The following is a 26,937-nucleotide window of genomic DNA, read 5'->3' as shown; positions in this document are numbered from 1 at the left end:
TATGGGCCAATTTTTTTCTCATAAAATCAGTTTTATCAAATTTTTTATAGTATAATTTTACGCGGGTCGTTAGATCAAGCGAAGTTCGAACGTCGGCATCGTCGAGTTTGACTCGGCCCGATTCTAGACGTATCTAGAATCGTCCTTTCCAGTGGTTGTGTCACGTGAATGACGCAACGGCAGCCGTTGGATCGAGATCGAGCAGCTCTTGTTGGCTTCGGTTGCGTCATTAAATATGTTCTCCGAGGAGCAACGAGTCCTCATTCTCACATGTTCTTCGTCCGCGCGGAAGTCTCCAGAAACTCTAGATACTTTTTATTTACAGGAATACCCTCCATAAAACATAATATCCACTAAAATGCCATCATTTGCTTTGCCACGAATCTAGAGTATGGATCACGCAGACGGCCCACGGGACACTTAGAATGGGTTTTTCGTAAATAAGAGATAGATCGGTGGACTATCTAATACGATTCTGTTGAGTTCTTCTCTCTTGAAGTCATCGAGAACCTGCTGGTTTTGGAACCGCTATAAATATTCTTTTCTCCCCTGGGGCTTTTATCAGATCTTCCCTCTCCAAGTAAACAGATTTGGGATTCGTCTCTCTCGTGTCGACGCCATTCCCATTTTGCCGCTTACTGCTTACGAAGATGGACGCCTTCTCGTCGTTTTTCCAGACTCAATCATCGAATGGGAGAAGTTGGAACACCGATTCGTTGAAGAACTTTCGGCAGATCTCTCCCCTCGTCCAAAATCATCTCAAACAGGTATTAGGAACTCTTCCTGAATTTTCTCTCCCTCGTCGATCCATGGGCTTTTTTCTTTTTATTCCTGAGGTTCTATTTGTGCTGACCGTTGCCCGTGCAAGATTTAGGGGGTTGAAATTTTTAGGCCCTCGTGGAGGTCTGACACATCGATTCATGTGATTGTTTCTCGTGGTTTCAATTGCGATTTCGGTTATTTGATTTGTTTTTGAAGGATGTTTCGTGGTAATTTATTTTTTATCTTGAGAATTGACCCAACCTAGACATTTTTTTTGGTTTATTTTCTGTTATCCGATGGTCTCTTTCTTGAATTTTAAATCAAGTTTCTATTGCTGTTCAATTTTTTTTGGTATTTGGGTTCTCTCTCGTTTGTTTTTGTGCTGTTTTTTCCTTGAATAGATTTCCAGGTTTTCGACCGTGTTCTTTGTTGTTGTTTCTGCAGGTTTATCTAACTCTATGTTGCGCTCTGGTCGCTTCCGCTGTGGGAGTTTACCTACATCTCCTGTGGAACATTGGGGGTTTGTTAACCCTCCTCGGGTGCATGGGAAGCACTATCTGGTTGCTCTCGTCATCTCCTTACGAAGAGGTACGTCTCCGCCTATTCTGAACTTTTTTAAGAATTTATTTATGTAGTTTTTTACCTGTCAGGGCTGATATTGGTCCCCTTTTTCCTTGTTATTGAACAGAGGAAGCGAGTAGGGCTTTTGATGTTAGCTTCCCTTCTCGAAGGTGCTTCTGTTGGTCCTCTGATTGATGTAGCTATTGAGTTTGATCAAAGGTGGGCAACTTCTCCATTTTTTTTACATTTGTAGTTCATGCCTCTGCTTCTGAATTTTGTTTTTTTACATTTACGTGGATTCTGTGATGTAGTGCATGCCTCTGCTTCTGGATTTTTGGTTTCCATGAATTTCTGTGACAGATTATATTTGTGTTGTTGCTGTTTGGTACCTTACATTAACCAAGATTATATCAACTTCCTGCTGCATGTAAGTTTGTCATGTGGCACAATTCTCGACATGTATTATGCAAGGTGCATGACTCGCTTTCGTCCATTATAATGATCGTTGTCCCCATCCTCTTCCCTTGTAATTTATGTAGCCTTTTGGACAACAATACGTTTGTGGGATTTCTGTATGGGCTCATAATTACTTTTCTTTATTCTATCTGAGAATCTTGGAGGTTTTATTAGGTTTATCTGGGAATCTTGAAGGTTTTATCAGGTTATAGCTGGATGAATACTGTGGTTGGTTTATACCTGAACGAATAGGTGGTCTGTTTAAGAGTTCTGATTTGTAACTTTTATTATGTGGTCTATGCCTTCGGATCTTCATTCCTTGTTAAGTTCTCTGTTCGGTGATTTTTTACAAATATTTTTTAAGCTTGAGTGTAAGATTGCACACACAAATCAGATATTGAATGTAGCTGCTTTAAACCTCCCATCTTCATGGTTTTCCCTGAAATATTTCTAGCCCTTACGCATAACTGTATGAAATTGAGTATGCAATGCTATTTTCGCTTTCTTTATGCCTTCTAGTGTGATCAGATTATGTTCATGTATTTTGGCATCAATAAGAGGGTTACAAAAATTTGAATTCTATCTTATCATATGCAGCATCCTCATAAGTGCCTTCATTGGGACTGCTGTGGCCTTTGGATGTTTCTCAGCAGCAGCCACCCTAGCTAGACGACGGGAGTTCCTCTACCTAGGGGGTTTACTTTCTGCGGGCCTATCCATTCTCATGTGGCTGCACTTTGCGTCCTCAATTTTTGGAGGTTCCACGGCCATCTTCAAATTTGAGGTATATTAACTTTTTCTGCAACTTCATTATAATCTTTTTGGTACATTGTTGAGGTTGCTGATTCTTCTCTTATCCCAATTCTTCAGCTGTACTTTGGTCTACTGGTTTTCCTGGGTTACATGGTTGTGGACACTCAAGATATAATTGAGAGAGCACACTATGGGGATCTGGATTATGTGAAGCATGCTCTGACCTTGTTCACAGATTTCGTTGCTGTTTTTGTCAGAATCCTTATTATCATGGTAAGTACTAGCATGTTTGGCTCGGATTTGATTTTGATACTGCACTTCTAGCTCTGATGATTCATATGTTTGTCATGGTCTTACCGCGAATGCAGCTGAAGAACGCCGGTGAGAAGTCTGACAAGAAGAAGAAGAGGAGGAACTGAAGAGTTGAAAGTTGGAGAGAGTTCTTTATCTTACTCTAAAACTCGTTTCCTCTTGTCTATAGAGGCTAATGAATACTAAATTTCCCAATCTTTGACGACACTTTTCCTTGTTTTTTCCTGGATGAATCGTGATAATTTGTAAATGACACAGGTGTAGGAGAGATGTTTTCTCACTGATGTGCAATGAATATATACCAAACATTTTCTGTGGATATCACCTTCCTGTCCTGGTTGGATTGCTCACAGGGGAATAAGCTCTTCTGGAAGTCCAACCGGGCTTTTTTGAGCATGCATTAGGGGAGGGCTCTTTTTTTTCATCCCTTGGTGAAGAGTATGTATTCTGCGCGACAAGAGAGAAGAGGGGTTCAATTTTCTGGAGGGTTTTAATCAAATTTTGTATGCGTTCAGGTGTTTTTTCTTTCCCAGTTCTCCTTCCAAATTTTAAAAGGATGTTTTACCATTGGTGTATTGAGAAATTAGATTTTAAATTAGAAAAATTTATTTAGACCCACGTTAATTCACTTGATTTAAAAAGATTATGGATCCATAATAAAATTGGGTGCGGATCGGATTTATACCTTGAGAAGAAGGGAAGGCTGCAAGGGGTACTACTTAAAAATTCAAATTTTATGAACTCAAACTAAGATCCCAAGCCCTATAAGATGTTGGACAAATACGCGCACATTAATGCAGAAGACTTTTTGAGGTGAGGTTACTTTCGAGGGGAGAGTTTTTTAAGAAGAAAGATGTTTTGGCACCATGATAAGAGTTGGGTTTGGATTCTGTACTTGAAGAAGAAGAAGAAGAAGAAGAAGTGGTGGCTTTGATGGATGGTAACCATGGACGATTGCTGTCTAGGTCTCTACTTGCTGGACTTTGTTTAGTTGTAGTTGTGTGGTTGGCTTGGCGGACTGTGGCCAATGGAGTACTCAGAGACGATGGCTAGAGTGTCTTGTTTCTTACGAAATTCTACGTCATCTGCTTCTGTGGAGCAAGGTAACCGACACATTAACATTTTCAGGTAAGTCACGGATGTCTTTTGTGCTGACCATAATAATTCGTTCTGGATTAAGGCTTGTCGGACTGCTCTCGCCAGCCGATGCTTATCCCAATAAGTACATCTTTCGGTAAGACCTTCGCTGTAATTTGTCGGCTATTTCTTTGGCTAGAAGTTCCCTACTCGATAGTACACAACTTTTACAAGTGATGTATTCATGTGCGAATCGAATCAGGTGCATATTGAGCAGATTTTTCTGTATCAATTATCAGTAGCCTGTCAATTGGAACAGATTTTCAACTCAAAAAAGTTCAATGTACAAACAAATCAACAAGTTAATACTCACATGCTCAAAGTTAAATCTCCCATCCTTTAGTAGAGTATAACCTCTGCGAGTTGTTGGAATTCAGGAGCGGCAATCACTTGAAGGGAAGGATAAATGCACTTCTCAATATCAAATACAACAGTTACACAAGTCTACATGGAAAACCGGGATCTTGAGTGGAAAATGAAATAGGTAAGGCACATTCTAGTTCATGGAGTAAGAAGTGGAAAGGATAAATAATCTGTTCAAAATTAAGCAGAATACTTGTACCAGTCAACATTAAAATCCCTAAATCCAACTTGGTCAGGAAGCAAATCTTTTCAACTGTATGATATGTAGTCAAGAGCACGGAAAGGAAGCCTGAAACCGGGGGATAACAGTACTACAAACAGGAAAACAGGAAAAGGCACGCCAACAGAGCCATGTTCGGCTGAATAAGTGTGAGAGAAGACCATGCTGGAGGGTTCTCCACCGGCAAATCTATGGGAAAGCCTCGTTAAATACCAAAGAAAGGCCCAAATTTGGTATCGCTTGGCAACTACCTGAGAAGAAGGCTGTAGGATGGCATGTCTTCCAAACGTGTGATGTCTTCAAGCAACAGCTCTCGTTCCAGCTGCCGTCGTGTTGACTTCATCACCAGCTAGAAATATAAAATGGAGAAAGTTAAAAAATAACAACTTCAGTGACATAATTTTTACTAGACTTCATCACAAGCTATGAGTATAACAACGAGAAAGTTATAAAATGAAAAATCCATCCAACCAACATACGACCCTGAAGCAGGCATACATTGAAATCCATGTATGATGCGTGCATAGCGAGCCATTGTTGATCCATCAACTTGAAAGTTATGCAGTAAAGAAGATCAAAGGCAGACTCGTTTTCTGTGAAGTTTATCAACAAAGCAACAAATTAACCAAAGTATGACTCAAAACAATTAATAGAACAATTCTGGCCTATAAATGCAGAAGATTTTACATTTCAGGCCCATATACAGCCTTTGAGGAGTTAAAGGTAATAGAGACATAGATACATCTTCCAAAATGCAAAAATATGAATAACCGTGCAAGTAAATGCACATCGTCGATGAAAATTAGATGTTTATTCATCAACAACTTACAATTAAAGATATTGGCTGAAAAACTACTATAAAATACCTGAGAGTAGCTTCAAGAAAATTGCCCCCAACATCGTCCTTGGTTTGGCTGAGAAACAGAAGATTTTTCTCATTAGCAAAACAACCAAACTGACCACATCCATTCAGAATTCTTTCTTTCTGTGACTATAAATATATTACATTTGAAATTGTCCTGCACAATTCAAATATATTTCTTTCTTATCAACTTTTGTCTACACCGATTCAAATAGTAACATTTCTCATGTTTCAACTACTACATTCAATGCAGTCCTCAAAAACATGTTATCTTTAGTAGTAGGTTGCAGTTAGAATATGCAAGGTATGTCCATACCAGCTTGGAGATCAAGCATCTGAATAAGCATGAATGTGATGTTCACACCAGCTACTGCAAATGGGTACTCCCACATGGCTCGGTCCCCATCCTGCTTCCTCAGAAGATCATGGAAAGCTTTCTGTGCATGAGCATCGACCAAACAAAAAATGAATAGAAGCAGTATTACAAGGATAGATCTTTGGTCCAAACAGAAAAGAAGACTTAAGTGCATTTTTAACATGTTTCATCTGATTAAACATTCGACGGCAACAGAGTTCTTTTAGAGGAATCCAAGGCCAATTTCTTTGCTTATTTCAGTAATAGAACATAATAAGAAAAGAACGTTTAGTTCTTCGTTGGCATGCAAAACTGGTGATCATACAGAAAAAAAAAATTAGTTTTTTCATAAGTAATGGGTTCTATGAAAATTCATTTTGATGTTTTGAGTCCAATTACATGCCAAGCTGTACTGGCTCATGGCTGAACTATAGTTTAGTTAACTGTGAGGTCTAAGACAGTAACAGCCGTTTATTTGAATCTTTGGGGAAAACAGATGGCCTAAAATTATTCAAATGTTCAGAAAAAGACAAACCAGAAGGAGCAAAATCTCTCCCACATCAAAATTGAAAGTACATTCTAAGCATTAACTACTATTCCTACTTTCAGACTTCAAGGTAAACAATAGTAGACAACAATGAAACAACATACCGGATGGGTTTCAGCGAAGTACAACAAATTCTCCAATGAAATGAAACCACCACCCCTGTAAAGATGTAATGCAGAGATTTTTTTAAACAGCTTACTAGCTGAAAAGTAGTTTAAAGTTTGGAAAATTTAGAATGCTGGTACCTGAAATCTGTGGATGGATCTTTTCCTTGCCACCCCATTTCCTTCCACTGCTCAGATATTAAATCATGAAGTTCCTGTCCAGGAAAAGCAGCATACCATAGAGCCTTCAAGGCTTCCTGAAGCAGTTCAGCAGTGTATTTTTAACCCCACAAGCACAAAATTTTCTAAAATTTAACTCTAACAATACAGCTGTCCTTTTTGCCATTTTTTGTGCAAAAATCCAGCATTTTTGTGCTCATTTTACCCATCTGTGCTACTGATGATTACCCAGGTGTGCCACGTGCGAACTAGTATAATCACTGTAGCACAATAGAGGAGTAGGTAATAAAAGAAAGTTTAGGCCAGGTTAAGTTGCTGTCTACTAGCATCTTTTTAAATAGTTTTTAACTAACATTTGATTGCCCAAGCACTTTCTTGAGCTCAAATAGACGATGTTTCAAGAAAGTTTAACAAGGCTAAAAAATATCATTTATAATTTAAGTTTCACTGTTGGCTCCTTTTTTAAATACTTGAAGGGAATGACAGAAATTAAATACTAAGGTTTGAAAGGAATATAAAACAAGGATCACTGTAATCATATTATTTAAATTTTCTTGAACGTTCAAGCAGTGAGTGAAAAGACAAGGATTGCTTTCTTTGGTTTGGTAAAGTACATAGCAAGATAAATTGTGAGAATAGAAAATTATTAAAATGAAAAGGTAGCTCTCATTTCAGAAAACAAGAACTCTATAATAGAAAAGCTGAGGAATAAAACCGGAATGTATCTTGATGAATTTTGGTAAAGAGTGGAAAAAAATGATGCCCACTATTCCTGAAAAAGGGCACTATATGAATATTTAATACATGGACAAGAAACAATCAACCATACTTTGTGAGAATCGAATCTTCAAAGGGAAATACATTAATATGAGGTTTCTTATACATATTTTTCAAATCTCGTTCTCAGATACCTGATGCTCAGGCTTTGAACTATCATAGGTGACTTCTATTCTATTTTGTAGCCGTTGCAAGCATTCCTCCTGAGATTCCACAACCACATAAAAAAAAACGAGTTTGAAATTAGTTACTTGAATTGCAAAGATATTGTTCACAAGGAAAGACATGAAAATACTTGTTATTGAAGAAAAGAGATTATGAACATAAATATAATTTTTTTTTTTTAAATGATACTGAATTTTATTATGAGAGCTCAAATGAGCAGATTACACGAGGGGAAGCCTTCCCAAACAATTAGAGATTGCTGGGAAGTTCCGGATTTTGCCAACTTATCAGCCAAAGAATTGGCTAATCTAGGAATGAGGTTCCAATTACAATGAATGGATGACACAATGTCAGCAATACAATCAGTGATTGGCCAATGGCGCCAAGGAGGGGAGCTTCCTTTTGAACACCAGTTGATGATAGTTTTTGAATCGCCTTCAATAATCAGCTTGCCATGGAGCCACTTTTTAAAGATTTGGAGGCCGAATAGAAGAGCACCCACTTCAGCAGTATTTGAATCAGCAATACCCACCGGCCTTGCATAGGATAGAATAGGGTCTCTACTGTTGTCTCTGAAAACACCACTAGCTCCAGCCAGCTCAGGACTGCCTAAAGCAGTGCCATCAAAATTGAGTTTGATGCAGTCGTAAGGGGGAGGATCCCAGGTGGCCATAACCGGATTCCTACAGGGGTCCGCCATGTGCGCTATCAAACCCCAATTTTCTCGAAGGGAGACACCTGATAGAGAAGCAAACTCCTTCCTAGAATGTAGCCAGCTTGAGATAAGGCCCACTGTCTAAGAAGCTATACTATCCGGGTTGCTAGCCTTGGAGTTGAATCTCCAGTTGTTTTGCTCTAGCCATATACACCATGGGACATGCGTAAGGCATGCCTAGAGAATTATCTTGCCCAACTTAGGAAGGCGTATCCCCATAACCATCTCAAAGATGCCAAAAAGGTCCTGATGTAGCCCCATTTGGAGACCAATCTTCTGAAATATCTTCATCCAGACTTACCATGAAAAGCCGCAATGTAAGAGAACATGCTAGACTGTCTCATCGCACACACCACAAAGGGGACAAGTGCGATCAGGGGGCGGTGTAACCTCTTTTATGGAGGTTGTCAAAAGTGAGGATCTGTTCCCTGATGGCCGTCCACACAAAGAATTTGATTTTATTAGGCACTGAGAGCTTCCTCCCTCCACCAGGCACCCGAAGGTTGAAGATAGAACCAGACCATATCACCCCATAGACTGTTATGCTTGATGTTGAAGTTCCAAATCCATTTGAGCAAAAGGGCATTGTTCATCTCCTTCGTAGGCCGAATGCCTAAACCACCCCGATTTCGAGGCATGCAAATATCCTTCCAACTCACCAAATGGTATCTGAAGGTGTCCTCTGATCCTCTCCAGAGAAAACGATGACGGAGGGCGTCAATCCTATTGCAAACGGAGGCCGGACAGTGCATAAATGATAATAAATAGTTTGACAGTCCAGCCAAACAAGACTTGAGGAGAGTGAGCCGCCCAGTCGTAGATAAAATCTTGCCCCTCCAGGTAGCTAGCCGCTTCTCAAATTTCTCAATAAGGGGGGACCAAAGCGTCGCTGAAGGCCGAGAGTCAAAGAGTGGTAGTCCAAGATATGTAACTGGCAAGTTTCCCATTGAGCACCCCAAATAGTCAGTCATTCCCTGAAGCACAGGTGAGTCAATATGATAGCCTAGGAGGGTGGTTTTCTTCCAGTTAATGTTCTGTTCAGAAGCCCATTCAAATAGTCCCAATACAGCACATAGTTTTCGGATCTGATCTATAGTACCAACCCCAAAGCAAATTGTATCGTCTGCAAACTAAAGGATCGGCACATCAAAGGCTGCATACTCCGTCATGGGGAGGAGCCAACCCAGGTTTTTGGCCGAATAGATCAAAGATGATAGGTATTCCGCTACCACATTGAAGAGCAAAAGGGAAAGGGGGTCTCCCTGCCTAATTCCCCTAGATCCCTTAAAATAACCGCAAGCCGTTCCGTTGAGAAGAACGGAATAGCTTGCAGAGGAGATGCAACTTTGAATCCAGAAGCGTCAATTTTCTCCGAATCCCATCTTCCCCAAGAGAGTGTCCAAAAGCTTCCAATTAACTCTGTCTAAGGCTTTCTCAAAATCAAGCTTTAGGATGAATCTGGGAAGCTTTAAAGCCTTAAAATGGTGGATGAGCTCGTGACATGCTATGACCGAGTCTAATATATTTCTTCCCTTGATAAAAGCACTCTGGCCATGATGCATGGCAATAGGGAGAACCGCCCTGAGGCGATTGACAAGGAGGCGCGCAATCACCTTGTAAGGACCAATGGTGAGGCTCGGCCGAAAGTCAAAAGGAATTTATGCCCCTTCTTTTTTAGGGATGAGGGCAATAAACGAAGCTCCGATGCTCCTATATCTGATGCCATGTTGATAGAACAAGTGGACCATGCAGGCAATATCATCTCTGATGAAGGGCCAGCATCGACGATAGAATTCCCCATTGAAACCATCCGGACCCGGAGCACGATCCAAAGGAAGACCAAATGCTGCTTTTTCAATTTCCTTACTAGAGAAAAGGAGCTCGATGAGACTAGCTGCGGTTGAAGGAATAGCCTGGAGATGAACCCTTTCGAAGAAAGGGCGAACTAGCTGGCCAGCAGAGTATAATTCTGCAAAAAAGTTCACTAGTGAGTCTGAAATAAGGGATCGATCCGAGGTACTCTCACCATTGACGCTGAGCGCGGTGATGCAATTGGCTCTTCTCCTAGCAGAGGCGACTGCATGGGAGAATTTAGTATTGGCATCCCCCTCAACGAGCCATTTAAATCTTGCACGTTGCTTCCAGTGCACGAGCTCACTATGAGCGAAGGACTGCATTTGCCTTTGAAGGGTGTATCTCTGAGTTACTTCTGAGGAAGAGAGGCTTCTAGATTCCTCTTCAGAGAGGACTGAAGCCAGTCGTTGTTGGCTAAGAAGCGGTCAAGCTTGGAGAGGACGGGGGGCTGTCTGCCATTAGACCAAGTGAAGGTCTTCCCAGATAGGGTAACCTCATCAAGATCCCAGCTGCCAATAAAGTCTACAAATAGCCTCATGGAGGTAGAGATTCTACGGGAGGGCGGGGATTTCTCGTGGCAGAAGCGGGTAACATTGAAATCTCCCGCAAGCATCAAAGGAATGGGCCACCTCTGACAAGTCCTCACAAGGTCATCCCAGAAGAGATGTCTCTCGTGGTGTCTAGTAGGACCATACATACCCACAAGGCACCAAATGTTCCCCAATCCTTTGTCTCTCAATTTGATTCCGAGGGAGTAAGTGCCACAGTAGCGATCAATCACCTCAATGGTATTAGTGTCCCACACAATCAGAATGCCACCAGCCAATCCAATCGCATCCACAAAAATCCATCCGGGCTCCTTTTGAGGCGACAATTCACGAATATATCCAAGGGGCAGAGAAGTTGCCTTAGTTTCTTGAAGAATAGCAACATTTGTCTTGGTAGAGGCAAGGAGGTCCCAAATTGCGGCACGACAACGCACGGATCGAATTCCTCGAACATTCCAAGAGATAATGATCATTGATCACTAGTCTTCTTCTTGGACTTCTCAGACAGGTGGTTATCTCCCCTGGGGGGCTCCGTGTAGACGGTGCTCATCGCCTTGGCAAGTTCCACTATCTGTGCCCAGGTTTCTAGGTCGAATTTTTGTTGTTCTATCTGAAGAGCAGCCACATACTTCTGAGCTTTTTCACCCGTCTCTGGAAGGATGAAGTCCCTATCTCTGGATTGCAAGGGTATCTAGAAGTAGCACTAGGATCATCCTGGAGAAGCTGTCTCGGATGACCTCTATTCCAGCTCTGGTAGGTGGCAAGGGGAGGAGGAGGAGGAATTTTGGGGTGGGAATATCTCGGAGGCGGTGGAGGGGGAGAGTTCATTATTTGAGTGGTGGTTTGAAGGGTGAGGACTGTGGGATGGGGTTATAGGGAGGCCTGTGGGGCTTTTAATGGGGGGGAAGGAGGGGGTGTGGTTATTTCGGGGGGTAAAGTGGGAAGGTGAATGACAATTGTAGGTATCTGGGGGATGGAATAGATTCTATCAGGGATAGTATCGGTGATGGGTTGAGATGGACTGGTGGGTGGGTGGTATGGCAGGCTGGAGGGAGGGACAACAAAGGAGGCAGCTAGAATAGAGTCATCGCCAATTGTAAGACTGGCTGGTTCAGGACACATCTTCTGGGGAGAAGAGGTCGGGGTTGCTGCTCTCAATGTGTGGACAGGTTGTGGAGAATCTTTGGATTTAGTTGTAGGACTCGAGGTCACATTTCTGAAATCTTGCATATCTGCCAACTCAATACGAATCCAGAATTGGGCATTATCCACCATAATGCATCGGAAGTAGCGTCCTTCGCAAGAATGGATAGGATTGATGAGGATCCAGGCCTCATCAAGACGATGCCATTGCTCAGTAAGGGGGTCCAGAGTGATTATGTCACCAAACTCCGAGATGATGCTCGTGAAGACCTCATTATGCCATAGTTCCACAGGGAGGCCGGTGACTGTAGCCCATTGCCCAAATTAACTAGAAGGATTCAAGGAGAGCCATTCTGAGGGGTGTGAGAGCAAGGGCCGCGGAAGACTCTTGCTGGGTTTCAAAGTGAACAAGCCAAGAATGGGGGTTGAGGTAGGAAATTCTGGGTGTGTAGGGGAGGTGAAGCTCATCAATCAGCCATTGAAGTATGCTGGATTTGACGATATTGGAGGAGGTGTGGACTAGGATAGAGCAGATCAGAGATTGTCGCCCTTTATGGAGCAAGTTGGGAGGGATTTGGATGGTTTTGGATTTTTTTGAAGGAAAAAGGTGTGTAGGAACATGGTGTTCTGAAAAGAGGTTATGAATGGCTCGGTTAGGGGGGTTAGGTAATTTCGAAGGAAGGGGAGGGCTGGTTGGTGGGGGGGGGGGGAGGAGGGAATGGGCTCAGAGGAGTGTTTTGTCGCTTTTGGTATAAGGGGAGGGGGAAGGCTCGGGTGGTGCCACTGGATCTGGGGGCTCCCCCTGCCGAAGTCTGCGCCGGAGAGAGGCTTCTTTGAACTCCTTCCAGCCAAATCCCAAGTTTGTGGCTTCGGGAATATAGAACTTGGCGAGCACTGTTGTGCCACTCCGATGGACGACACGGCACTCTCTTTGTCCCCGAAAGGAGTTAACCGATAGGAAGAAAATCGAATCCCGTGTCCAAAGTTCACGGGTTCGGTTAGCTTCGTTCGTGACTCGTTGGAACTGAAGGACGAAGCTTGAAGCGGCTTCCATCGGGACACAGATGAAGGACATCTTCGATCCGACGGTAGAGGAGATGCGAATCAGCTGTCCGGAGCTCCGAGCTACTTTCTCCACTGTAAATCTGTTTTTTTCCGTAGCTGAAACAGAAAGGGGGGTTCCTTTTCTTTCGTTGGGAGATCCGTCTTCCAGCTGGCTTCAAAATCTTCCGTAGGAGGTTCCGTTGGCTCGTCGGAGGGAAGATTCAAGGTTTCCGAGCGTCTGGCTTGATGTTTTTCTGGTTCGGAATTTCTATGTCTTCTCGGAAAGTCAACCTCTGTCTGTTGATCGCTGTTGAAGAAGGAGTCGACATCCTTGCCGGAAGTCTGCCGTCGAGGGTTCCAGTCACCAGCCGCGGGGACGGTGATCGGAGAAAGATCTCGGCTCATTTTTCAAAAGCGGCGCACGTTTGCACAATCGAAGCTAACGGCGCACGTTACGTGTAACGTTAGTTTCTCTCCAAAATCGCCCAAAATCGCCCAAATCGCCTCTCTCACACTCTCCAACTCGTTCAAAAAGAATCTGATTCTTGGAGAACATAAATATAAAATTTAACAAACGCCATCTAGAAAATTGACAAATATTATACCGCACCCCCAACCCCCTGGAATATTAACATCCCTCTAATTTCAAATTACACTTGCCCCTTCCATCAATTTAAATTGAACTAAAACAAAAATACCCTTGTTAAACGACCATCACATCTATTGAATGTATGGAAAAAAGAAATACCTCATTGACTTATTATAATCAGAGTACATGAACCTCTATTTATAATAGAGGAAGTTAGTAGAGTCCAATTACAACAAAACTACCTTTGTCCCAATTACACCCAAACTCTAACACTTAAAGATAAGTCCTAGCATAATTAAATAACTCAATATAAATAGAAGACAAACATAACTCAAACTAAAACTCTTCTTTGAGGACGTGACCATAAGATAAAGGTGCCAGCTCGTGGCTATCTTTGTGGGTCCGACTTCTTATGTGTTTAGGCCTATCTTAGAATACTCTTTAGATATGTGGGCCTTCCTTGGTTGTGATGCGAACTATGTCAACCCGTGACTAAACCTGATACCAAATCTGGAAATCGGCCCCAAGACCTTTCACGTTTGATAGAAACCGCGACTTGTTGCTTAGCAAAGCAAGAACCTTGGTATGGTGAAGACGCGACAAACGGGTATGGAAAATCTGTTTGATAAGTTGGTTTTGAACGCCACAAGGAAACCTTGAAAAGTTCGGAAAAGTGAATAACTCACAATATGAATAATCATCAAAAATTGTCTTCATTTGTGTATCAAGTCCTCTATTTATAGTGGAGGACGTGGTAGAGTCCTTATTACATTCAACTCTAACTCTTAAAGATAATCCTATCATGATAAGATAATGCACGTAAACTAGAAGTCTAATATAACTAAAATTCTAACTCCTTATGAGAACTCTTCTTGGCATTCCACGTCCTCATGGTGGGTCCCACCAGCTCGTGCAACCATGGTGGGTCCCACAATGTAACAGAGTAAAACAACCTTTGTTCACATCATTCCCCCCCTCTTGAGAAGGATTTGTCTTCAAATCCTCACTAGGTTCGACCTTACTCAATTGTTGCAACCTCATTTGATCCTCATATACTTGTTTTGGTGTCATCGGAACTAGAGTGATTGTCCGCTAATTGTAAACGAATGAGTACTTGTTGGTGAAGCCGTCATGTTGTACACATATGTCAAATTGCCACGGTCTTCCTAAGAGGAGATGTCCAACTTGCATTGGTACCACATCGCACAATACCACATCCTCATATTTATCGATTCGAAACGGTACAACAACCTGCTTCGTAACCCTTACTTCACCACTATCATTCAACCATTGCAGCTTGTATGGACGAGGGTGCTTAAGAGTTGTGAACCCTAAACTTTCAATCATAGAAGTACTAGCAACATTAGTGCAACTACCATTATCGATAATAACACTACATACCTTGTCTTTCACATGGCAGCGAGTGTGAAAGATACTCCCATTGTACTTCTGCTTCCTCTTCTTTAGCTTGCAAGCTTAAGGCACGTCGTGCGACTAGTCCAAGCATCTCACCATTATCTGCCTCGAACTCCTCATCTCCTATAGGGGCATCCTCCAATGGTGGCATGTCATCTAGATCAGCTTCGTCTTTGGAATCAATTTTATCATTTTCCTGGATCACCATAAATCGCTTGTTTGGACATTAGCTAGCTATGTGTCCTCTCCCCTGACATTTGAAACATTTAATCTCACTAGAATGAGTCAAAATAGGGGCTGATTTACCTTGAGAATCCATGGTAGTGGTAACTGTTTTGGGCTCATGTTTGGCCTTGAAGGTGGATGGATTTTCTTATTTCATTGGGTAGTTTGACCTCCAAGGTGCTGCATTTGAATTCTCTGTTCTTGGCCATGTACCACCCCACTTGAGTTGCCTTCTCAACTTTGATTGCCATATGCACCAAATCCTTCAATTCCACATAATGGTGTATCTCGATTGTGTTAGCAATCTCTCGGTTTAAACCATTCAAAAATCTAGCCATTGTCGCCTCTCGATCCTCCTCCACATTGGCTCCAATCATAGCTATCTCCATCTCTTTATAATACTTATCAACGCTTCGGTTACCTTGATAGAGACCTTGCAGCTTGAGGTATAGATTCCGATAGTAATGACTTGGTACAAATCGTCGTCTTATCACTCTCTTCCTCTCATACCAATTTTCAATAGGACGTTCTCCATTCCGCTTCCTATTGATGCACAACTGGTCCCAACACACAATAGCATAATCAGTAAATTCAATTGCAGCGAGTTTTACCTTCTTTAATTCAGTGTAGTTTTGACAATCGAAAACCAACTCCATTTTCTTTTCCCACTCAAGGTATGCTTTAGGATCACTTTTTCCTTGAAACGCAGGAATTTTTCAGCTTGATACTTCCCAAGTTGTTATCTACACGATTCCTAGCTTCTCTATTCCGGCCATATCTCCTATGGTTGCCCACTAACATCCTATCCGACTCCTCTAAATCGTCAAATTCACCCATATCCTCAACTTCCCTTCGGTGCAACCTGTTCCTCCTTGGGTTGTTCGGAACAAATGATGGTTGCCCCTGTTGTGTTCCCTCTTCTGCACTATCCAACCTCCCATGTATATCTTCTAACTCCGCCCTCATCATCCGTCTCATCTCCCCCATTAATGCTTGCATTTGCATATTCGGAATACCGAATGATGGAATCTTTTAATCTTGTAACATAATTGAAATCTGCAAGCAAGGTCAGAATAATATGCAAAAGAGAATGGTTCCAACACTTTTTTTTTTTTCGCTTTGACCCGAGTTGACTCACTGAGTTGATCCAGTCCGAGTTGGCCTGGGTTGACTCAGTAAGGAACAGAAGCAAACTCAGTTCAAACGGCCCGGTCCAGCGTGAGACTCAGTTTTTTTTTTACCCAAGTTGACTCACTGAGTTGACCCAGTCCAAATTGGCCTTGGTTGACTTGGTAAGTAACACAAGTAAACTCGGTTCAGACAACCCGGTCGGTTCAGTCGGCCCGGTCCGACGCGAGACTCAGCTCGCTGGGTTGAAGAGGCGGGACCCAGCGCTGATTAAATTTTTCCTAACTTAGGAAAAAATTTAATCGGGCTACAGTGTCGTCTTCAACCTTATGCAGATCCGAAACAGTGCGGAAAAAAAATTTGCTGCAGTAAAATCCGATGTAGTTTCGTAATTCAGATACTTATCTAGCGAGAGCACGATCCTTCAACAATCGTCGTCTTCCTCACGGCACCGAACAGGGCGGGTGACAGGCATCGTTTTCCTCACGGCATCGAACAGAGCGGGAGACAGTCTTCGTCTTCCTCACGGCACCGAGACTAGAGATGGCAACCCAGTGGTTTTCTGAGGATAAAGGACCGCCAGAATAGCTTGGAAGAACCGGCCGAGAGCTTGGTGATCCCACGGGCTCAGTGGCCATCGTCTTCGTCGGCGCCAAATTTTTTTTCTTCTTCAGCAACGGCGCCGAACAGTCCTCCTTCTTTGGCAACGACATGAACAGAGAAGCAACTAAACTCCATCTTCTCCTCCGGCAACGGCCAGCTCTCTGTCTTCCTTGCCGACAACGCCGAACTCTTCCGTCCTTCTCTTCTTCTCTTCCACAAGCCTATACAGCAGCGTCTTCTCTCTTTCTTTTCTTTTTTTCCTTCTTCTTCTTCGGCAACGACGCCGACAGTCTTCTCCTTTTCTCCTCGGCAACGGCTAGCTCAGTCATTCATCTTTTGTTTTTCTTCTTCTTCTCTGCAACAGCTAGCTCAGTCGTTCAATTTTTTTTTTTTCCTTCTTCTTCTCGGCAACAACTAGCTCAGTCGTTCAATTTTTTTTTCCTTCTTCTTCTCGGCAACAACTAGTTGAAAACCTAAACCTAAAACACACGACTTTGACAAGGAAGAAAAATAAACAAGAAAAGGATAGGCAAACCCGATGAACCAAAGTTTTGATACCAACTGATACGAACCACATCAACCCATGACGAAACCCAATACCAAATCTGGAAATCGACCCCAAGACCTTTCAAGTTTGATGGAAACTGCAACCCGTTGCTTAGCAAAGCAAAAACCTTGGTATGGTGAAGACGCCCCAAATGGGTATGGAAAATCCGTTTGATAAGTCGGTTTTGAACGCCACAAGGAAACGATGATAAGTTCGGAAAAGTGAATAACTCACAAAATGAATAATCATAAAAAAATGTCTTCATCTGTGAACCAGGTCCTCTATTTATAGTGGAGGACGTAGTAGAGTTCTAATTACATTTAAACTTAACTCTTAAAAATAATCCTATCATGATAAGATAATGCACGTAAACTAGAAGTCTAATATAACTAAAATTCTAACTCCTTCTGATGAGGACTCTTTTTGGCATCCCACGTTCTCATTGTGGGTCCTACCAGCTTGTGCAACCATGGTGGGTCCCACAATGTAACAGAGTAAAACCAGTCTTTATTCACATCAGGTCGTGTGACCCATCTTACAATACTCTTAGAAATGTGGGCCTTCTTTGGTCGTGTGGCCCATCTTACAATACTCTTAGATATGTGGGTCTTCCTTGGTCGTGTGGCCTATCTTACAATACTCTTAGATATGTGGGTTCTTCCAACACTCCCCCTCGAGTTGGGGGTAAGAGAACATCATGAACTCCCAACTTTTTGCAAATGATGTATAGGATCTTTTTGTATAAAATGGCAGTCTTCCATGTCTTCCAATACTCCCCCTTACGCTAGTGGTTTTTCCAGTCCTCCATTGGTTTTTCCATGAGGCCCAGCTAGCATAAGATAAGTGAGTAAAATCGCTCCAAGCCGTATGACAGTGCTCCAGGCACACTCTTATCTTCTGTAGGTAGTGGGTCTATACGCAATACTCAAAAGTGTAATAAAACTCCTCCATCACCGTGTCCCTCCACAGGACAACGACTCTCAAGTGGTAGGAGTAATAAATGTCAATTTAGGGGGGGGTACAAAATAGATGTAGTAATAAACTCTTCCATCACGGTGATGTAACATAGATGTAGTAATAAGCTCGTTCATCACAGTGTCCTAACCCAGACATCAACTCTCACGGGTAGTAGATGTAGTAATAAGCTCCTCCGCCACGGTGATGTGACATAGATACTGAGGTTACCTCTTCTTCAATAATAATGTCTCATCCAAAAAGACACAATAGTTACAGCTGAAATGGGTTTAGTCCCATATAATACGACCATCTTCCAACACAAAACACGAACCAAAATAATAAACCTTGTAAAAGGACTCATGAAATAATCCGATATAAAATTTTCTTCTTAGATGCACAAGCTTCATTTGTGCTTCCCTTTTCTTGAATATTTTGGTCACATAAAACTTATCCACAACATATGGAATAAAATACCTCTTTCTTGTACTTCTTGTACTTCTCCCCCTCAAGTTGGGTAGGAGGTAATGACAATGATCCTAGCTTGAACCAAATATCATAGATGTAGCAATAAACCCAAATAACATAGATGTAGTAATAAGTCTTCAAACCAGGGAGAAGTGAGATATTTTCTTGATATAACAACTCAAAAAGTGATGCAAAACAATTGGCTTAAATTCGGAATTTTCAATGCAACGGGATACCAACATGACCTTTGATTCTTCCAATGCGAATATATCTTTAAATATAGATCAAATTGATATCAAATTTTCTCTTTTTGAAACTAGACTTAAATACCTTTCATCCAAGTATAACTTCTCTTCATAAAATATAATTATCAAAAGATAAATAATCTGATAGATTTCGGTCCCTATAATCTAGCCGAACTAAGTGTTGTTTCTCCTTTAGCCAGCATGACCATTGACTCTTCCAAGATCAATACCTCCTTATAAAAAACTCAGATCGAGAATTGGTTGAATAGGTAAAAAAATAGACTTACAAATATTTATTTTGATATATAATTCTCCATATAATGTCTCATTCTTGATAGCATAAAATAACTCGAAAGTTGAAGCTTTCTGCTGTTGCTCGAACCTTTTTTGCAATTTGACCTTCGCTGCTTCAAATATCAATTTCTCTTTGTAGATAACTCAGATCGAGAATTGGTTGAATGGGTAAGAAAGTAGAGTTACATATCTTTCTTTTGATATATAATTCTCCATATGAAGTCTTGTTCTTGATAACATAAAATACCTCAGAAGTTGAAGCTTTATGTTGCTGCTCGAACCTTTTTTGCAATCTTTCCTTCGCTGCTTCAAATATCGATATCTCTTTGTAGATAACTCTGATCGGAAAAAAAATCATTTTTCCTTGGAAAGTAGACTCGAATATCTTTCCGTCAATTTATAATTTGCAATATGAAAAGCTCAATATAGAGGTGAAAAACATAAAAAAACTAACAGGTGTAGGGACTGAAAAAAGGAAAAATATGAAACCTAAACTGCTTGAGATAATAGATAAAAAAAAATCACATTAGCTTTGTGGGTTGACCGAGTCAACTCACAGAACTTGCTCTGATACCATGTTGAATTTATGGAAAAGAGAAATACTTCATTGATTTATTATAATCAGAGTACATGAACCTCTATTTATAATAGAGAAAGGTAGTAGAGTCCAATTACAATAAACCTCCCTTTGGCCCAATTACACCCAAACTCTAACACTTAAAGATAAGTCCTAACATAATTAAATAACTCAATATAAATAGAAGACAAACATAACTCAAACTAAAACTCTTCTTTGAGGACGTGACCATAAGATAAAGATGCCAGCTCGTGGGCTATCTTTGTGTCCCACTTGATCTTCTAACCAGTTCGTGGTTATCTTTGTGAGTCCTTCTTGATCTTCCAACCGGCTTGTGGTTATCTTTTTGAGTCCTTCTTGATCTTCCAACTTATGTGATAAGATGACAGCTCGTGGTAATCATAGGGGGTCCTATTTCTTATGTGTTTGGGTCCATCTTATAATACTCTTAGATATGTGGGTCTTCCTTAGTTGTGTGGCCCATGTTACAATACTCTTAGATATGCGGGCTCTTCCAACAACATCTTTCTGTATTATGGAACTACAGACCCAGCCAATCATCCCACCCTCAACAAGCATCTAAATTAATTAAAAAGAAACAAAAACACCCTTGTTAAAAGACAATCACATTTTTCTGTAATATGGACCTATAGTCTCAGTAGAACCCCTCCCAATCATCCCACCGTTGATCAATGCAATAGGTTCCAATGCTAAATTATGGTATCCATGCTAGGAACTTGCTACTTTAGTATGAGGATTATTAGGCAATATTTCACAACATGAGGACTTACATTAAACTAGTGGGTCCGTATACCCGTATTACAGACTCTAACAAGATAGCTTGTCTTCTATTTCACAAAAACTAGATGCCAGGTAGGTGAATCTGATAAAATTTCAATACTAGGGGCTTGTGGCTATCAGTATTCCAATGGTATGCATCATCTTGCAATTTTCTTGTGATATGATTTCTGAATTGGATCATGAATATTAAAAGAATCTTTCAGGTAATGCTGTTCCAAGTCAAAATTCAATAGGCATATTTCTATGGTATCAAGCTTAGATGCCTTGCTATCCTTAACAACTATCTATGGAGTTTAACACATAGTTGCCGGATCAGGTGATATCCAGGTATGAAGAAGAATCAGTTCTTTCCACAAAATCATCAGTTGCCATAGAAGGAGAATCACATCAAAGTTCAACATTAATTTCTCCTTTGAAGACCCTTCCCAATGGCTGATTTCGCATTTGGTGTTAAAGATAACAAATCATTTACTTCAAAAGAACAACTAGAGAGAAGGTTTACTAGTAATAAATAGCCATTCTTTCACCTCCAAAATTTGGCAAAACAAAACCTCAGAAAATCATGAAGTGTCAATGGAAAGAAAAATTTTATAAGAACAAGAAGTTTTACCTGAGGAGGAGTCAAGTCGAATGACAAACGAGCATCGCTGTCCCTCCTCTGAGCACATACACAAGAAAGACCTCTCCCAATCCATGCTGCTGATCCTGCCACAACCTCAGCTGTAGCAATGCAAGACTGGCGAAAATAAAATAACTTTAAACTTTTCAAATGTAAATCATCATAGCTAATTGACGGGAGCTGCAAATCGATACAAAGTTCCAAAGTATCGAGAAAACCTATCTCTCTATACTGATTCTAATACAATAAAACGAAATTCATGCTTTAGTTGCAATGAAACAAGGAAAGCCACAGATCACTTTACTGGGCATACGATCTAAATCCAAACACAACAATTTGAATGTACTGCAGAAAACTTGGTCACTTAGAGCCAAATGGAAATAAAGGCGAAGTTTTAGGGAGGAACTCTTAGGAGAACATTGACTAACAGGATCTTAGTACTTCTGGTAATCATGCACTCTACACTTTTAATAGAAGTAAAACAATGTAGTCTATGGATATTATAGGCAAGAAAAAACACTCGAACCAACATAGAGATAGCTAGATAGGTAAATTAGATACTGTGGATCCTGAACAGTTAAGAGTAATCCTGACCCTCTGGGCTCTGCTATCAAGCATGAGTAGAAGGATGGAAATGCCTAAATAAGAAGCCCACTCCCAGCTCCTATGTGGCCTGGATGTCAGTCCTAGTAGCTGGCTTCCTTCGCTTTGAGCATTCCCTTCAAATGATGAACGGGAATTAATTGAACATACTACACTGTTCAAGAAACCTCTCTGGCAGTTGATTTTCTGAATGATATAGTAGCTGTTCTAATACAGAGCCATTTTCTGATGATATATTGCACTCTGCTGTGCATCAAATGTCTCTACATGTTCCAGATGGTGTTATTATATGTCTACTCAATGTTAAACCATGTTCCTGTGAATCCTAGATCTCAGACAATACCTAATCATGGCAGTGGATATTGCCATAAAAAGAATCTTCATGTCCACCTCATATTTTGTGAACCAAATTAACTAAAATCTAACATGATAGAAAGATGGATCTAAGTAATGGTCACTGTAATCTTTGTCCACACTTGACAGATGTTAATGTCAACACTTCATAGATGAAAAACAAGACTCAGAGGAACCAATTTAACAAGAAACATACCCTCCAGGTCACACACCACTAAAAATGGATAACTTATTCCCAGCGCTACAAGATGAAATCAAGGTTCTTAATGACCTGGATGTATAGCCCCTGGAAGGCATCTAGAAGCATTAAGACACACTAGACAGAAATATCAGATATCCTCCTGGTATACTTGAATTAGGTCCCCCTTCTTGCACATGCTTATAGACTTCTATTAAAGTGGGAAATACAGAAACCAGCCAATTATGAAAATTTCGAGTAATTTTTCCATTAAGCATTGCCAACTTCAAACGGTCACAAATTTTTCCTGCATTCAAACATTTTTCCATCAAAGGCAGTTCCTTCAAAACCCCTTCCCACACCTGAAAGTTTCAAATCCAGTTATTTTTATCGCATTCAGAGAACACAAAACACCAAAAAGTCACGACCCAGGCATCTGAAACAGAGAGAGACGACCATTTCCAAGAGATAAAGTAAAACGGTTATCAGAAAAGCAAACAAGGAAAAAGTTCTTGTATCCCAAACAGGCACAAAAAGACATCCCACATTTTTATTTTTATTTGTATTTTTTGGGAATAACATCGCCCACATATACGCAGTATGCAAATCAATCTCCCTAAATAAGTCGAAAGAATAAAAACTGACGCACAAAGAAGTACGATCTTCGTGTTTTATGGTCATGACTGTCAGGAGGTGGGATTCGAAACGGTCTGAAGAGAATAGAATCAGTGACGTACCAGAGGTTGAATGGCAATGACTGCTTCGCTCTAATCCTTGAGAAATCCTCCTGACAGCAACAAACGATCCTCCGCGTTCGTCCATTGCCACTTCTCCACATCCAACTAGACCATCATCTATAATTCAAGTCAATGTCTCAAATCGAAAGACTAAGTGTGTACTGCCAGGGGCGATAATCAATATACCGAAACCACAAATTCTCTCCGTGCAGTTCAAATCACACTGAAATCTTGAAGAAAAAAAAAACAATTCGATGATTCCAGCGTCTTCACAAGAAAGGAAAAGAAAAAAAAATTAGGCAAGACGAACAATGCAGAATCACTAGAAGGAAATAACCTTTGTGTTAATAGGCAACACCCTAGTAGTTTCTCATGCAAACAGTCAAAGCCGATCCCAAGCGAAAGCACCAAATATCAGCTCATCGTCGGGAAAAACCAAAGTTAATTGGGAACATCTAGGGCTGCTTCCTCCAATGGCTTGAGTTCTGGACAAAATTGAAAAATAAATTCTCAATCCAAATCAGCATCACCGAAACACTCAACACTAGTCCTTAACATCAAACACTCGCTCCCTGCCCCAAAACAACCAGCCTCATCAAAATGTAAAAGCTACTCTTCGGCAGGCTCGATTGATCCAGAAACAACACAAAACAAGCCACCGAAACGACTACCAAAGCCCCAGTCATGGAAGAACACCTACCATATTTTTAACAAAAAGAAAAAATAAAGCAGGACGGAGATGGCCGGAAAAAAACTCTCGGTAAACTCTCCAAGTCGCAAGATCTGAGTTGTTAGAAGACTCCGCCACTCTCCGGCCTTCAGTGTTTGGACTATTGAGAGCTGTTCAGGCCGTCACGTCTGCCTCGGAGGTGTCATTTTATTAGAGAGATCGAACAGAACGACATTGTACGAACTACGAAGATTGACTGATTTATTTAATCGAGCGGAGATCGGAGGAATGCGTGTCCAAAAATTCAACGGAAATATACACGGAGGGCATTCACGGGAATTAAGCAACTAATTTGGGGCAGTTGGATTTGATCTTTCAGATTTCGGACAGTGGTCTTCCATATGTCATGGACTTTGACGCCGTCGATGACCACCCATGGCTACATGTCTCCCGCATACATATCTAAGAGACTGCACCACGGTGAGAAGGCTCTTAGTACCGCAGGGCATAAGGGACAAGGGGCCCAAACTAATAAAAGGAAAAGGAAAGCTCACTCTTCTTTAATGGAGGTTGACGAAGAACTCTTCGTCGTGGCTTCTGCAGCCTTTATGAGAGAAGAGAAAGAGACATCCACTGAGAAGGAGTGAATGAACAAATGGGTGGTAATGGCGAGAGAGACGTGGGGATGGCTTCCTTCGGTTCCCTTTCCGCGCAACAATTACTTAATTACCTGTAAAGCATGTTTGCGTTGGACCGCCTCACATGGGTTGATTCCAGGTGACCCATGCACCAGAGGTTTCATCGCTTTTAGCCTCTCCCGTCTCCGCTGTCCACTCAGCTTCAACTAAGTAGTCGTCGTTTTCGATTCTGCTACGGGCGGTGGTGGAGAACTGGGAGATTTGATGTGGGGAAAGTTACAGAGAGTATAGGCCTGTTTCGTTCCTTTTTTTTTCTTGTTCTGGGTGAGAGCAAGTACGGGAGGCATTAACATCTTCAAGTCTTCCTGCTTGTCATGATCGGATCAAGTAATGAGAATCTTCTGGTTGGGGTTTTGTTTATGGAATGGGTGACAATGGTGGGTAGCCATTGTTATGGTGGACATGAACAAGGATCGGAAACAGATTTAAGACCTTTGACATTGGAGAGATCGGATCATAAGGCGGCTGCTTTTTTTTCTTTTTTGTACGATTGAACTAGTCTTATAATCGAATTTAATCGACTCAACTCGATCGAATTATTATATGTGATCTGCATGTTATTTTATCTAACTATACTAAAAGTATGAAGCCAAGAAATGTTAAGAATAACTCTATATTAGTTCTGAGTAGTGGGATTGATTTTGAGATTCCAAATCCAAATAACTAAAGAAACAAAAGTCATGAAATCCAAAGTTTGATAGATTCAAGGTGAAAAGCAGTCACAGGCAGGCAACCGTAAAAGCTCACTTGGTCTTGGCAATTGAACAAGATGATTCACATCTACTATCAACATGTGGGAACGTTTTTCTTCTGAACTCTCGCCATAGATTCCACCAAGCGGGAATGACACGTCGAATTGTAGCTTTCAAAGGGCGCAACAGCAATATAGAATTGAAATGTAAGGGCAGGTCCATAATGGAGGAGAGGATCTTGTTCACATAATGATGCCAAATTGAGGGATAAGATTACGCCTTTTTGGGTTTCTCCTTTCTTCAGTAATACTGGAGCTCTTCCATTCTTCCTTTCCAAGCATGAAAAAAGGAGAAAAGAGCTTTTACTTTATGCTTAAATGAATTAAAACGGGAGTCTTCTTTTATTGTTTGTTTTTGTAAACTTTTTTTTACAAGGGATAAACATAATCCCTTCGATTATCGGATAAGATCTTATTGGATTTATCCCATGTTATATTTATCTTATCATGTTGTTTATCTTTTCTATTCTAAATCATATAAATACTTTCCTTACTCAATTGTAAAGGTGTGGTTCAATTCAACATTTAACGTGGTATCAGAGCAAATCGATCTTCTGGATTTACCATCCTCCAATTTTTTTTTACGCTTTCATTGCCTCTCCATCTGTAACTTACTCTCAATCACACCTTCCCAAGCTGAACCACTCAGATGATTCACTCTTATTCCATCCCCCTCACCCTCTCCCCCTTCGCCGTTACCTCGCTCTTTACCGATATTGAAAAAAAAGAGTTTCTGTCCTCGTTCTCTACCTCACCCTCTTCCACAGTCATGCTGGGCCCGACCTCCGCCCGTTGCACCTCCCGAACGACAGCAAACCACCAAAAGCGGTTGTCGCCACCTCTCATTGATAGACTTTTTCTCTCCCTGTCAGATCACATCGGTGCCTTAGCTACTAAATGCCACGTCCTACCGGCAACCACCACTCTCAATCCCCACCGGGTCTTGTCGGTGCCTCTTTGTCTCGCTATCTCCCACCGTCGTCCTTGGTCTGACTCCTCTCCCATCACCCAACACCACACATCTGTGTTGCATCAATGGCCATCACCGTTGCGTCTCGACAGCACCGACCACACTTCTCTCCTGCACTGAAACTACACTCTGCCGTTCCGCAGAACGGGATCGAACTGAGCTTTCGCTCAGTTCTCCCGTTGCTGATTCCCCACCAAAATCTCCTCCGTGTAGACAGTCGAAGCTTTCACACCTTTCTCTCCCTCTTCTCCGTCTCCGTCTCTCTCAATCGCTCCCGGTTTTCTATCTCCTCCACCGCCATCATCACGACAGCTCCCCTACCGTCGCCGCACAAGACTCCCTGGTACTACACAAGACCCCTTACGTCATCCATTACAAGTGTCGTTGCTCTCCTAGCCACTACTAGTACTGCTGTTTTTCTACGTCTCTTCACTAGACAATGCGATTCCATCTGCCCCAACTGTTACCAGTGCCACTGCTTTTCTATCTCATCACTAGACTATGTGATTCTGTTTGCTCCAGCTGTTACCAGTGTTGCTTCTCTTCTACATCTCTTAACTGGTTGATGCGATTATGTCCACCCCAACCACTACCAGTGCCGCTGCTTTTCCACATCTCTTCACTGGACGATACGTTCTCTTCAATTCCATCC

At 41.5% G+C, this 26,937-nt stretch overlaps 2 protein-coding genes across 8 annotated transcripts; one reads left to right on the top strand and one right to left on the bottom strand.

Moving 5' to 3' along the window:
- Window positions 1-543: 543 nt before the first annotated feature.
- LOC137934197 (bax inhibitor 1-like) lies at window positions 544-3,163 on the top strand. The gene is made up of 6 exons (XM_068778466.1): window positions 544-767; window positions 1,207-1,350; window positions 1,451-1,542; window positions 2,377-2,563; window positions 2,650-2,805; window positions 2,901-3,163. The coding sequence occupies exons 1-6, from the start codon at window positions 651-653 to the stop codon at window positions 2,949-2,951; spliced, it is 747 nt and encodes a 248-aa protein (XP_068634567.1). The 5' UTR covers window positions 544-650; the 3' UTR covers window positions 2,952-3,163.
- A 1,215-nt stretch (window positions 3,164-4,378) lies between these two features.
- LOC137934699 (uncharacterized) lies at window positions 4,379-24,414 on the bottom strand. Of its 7 annotated transcripts, none has more exons than XM_068779189.1 (11): window positions 23,897-24,414; window positions 23,534-23,681; window positions 23,197-23,426; window positions 21,316-21,425; window positions 7,524-7,592; window positions 6,574-6,689; window positions 6,433-6,487; window positions 5,743-5,863; window positions 5,431-5,478; window positions 5,063-5,157; window positions 4,379-4,913 (listed from the first exon to the last, which is right to left on the bottom strand). In XM_068779189.1, the coding sequence occupies exons 3-11, from the start codon at window positions 23,279-23,281 to the stop codon at window positions 4,812-4,814; spliced, it is 801 nt and encodes a 266-aa protein (XP_068635290.1). In that variant the 5' UTR covers window positions 23,282-23,426; window positions 23,534-23,681; window positions 23,897-24,414; the 3' UTR covers window positions 4,379-4,811. The 7 variants fall into 7 exon arrangements, with proteins under 7 accessions (XP_068635290.1, XP_068635294.1, XP_068635295.1 ...); XM_068779193.1 differs by having other exon boundaries at window positions 21,316-21,410; XM_068779194.1 differs by having other exon boundaries at window positions 21,316-21,404.
- Window positions 24,415-26,937: the final 2,523 nt, after the last annotated feature.

This window comes from Aristolochia californica, unplaced genomic scaffold, assembly GCF_029961685.1.
Source record: "Aristolochia californica isolate CCGP_79_NKW_82.1479 unplaced genomic scaffold, dmAriCali1.0.hap1 SCAF_6, whole genome shotgun sequence".
NCBI classification, from domain to species: Eukaryota; Viridiplantae; Streptophyta; class Magnoliopsida; order Piperales; family Aristolochiaceae; genus Aristolochia; species Aristolochia californica.
Note: the sequence above shows the minus strand (reverse complement) of the source record. Positions and strands in the feature narration are given on the sequence as shown.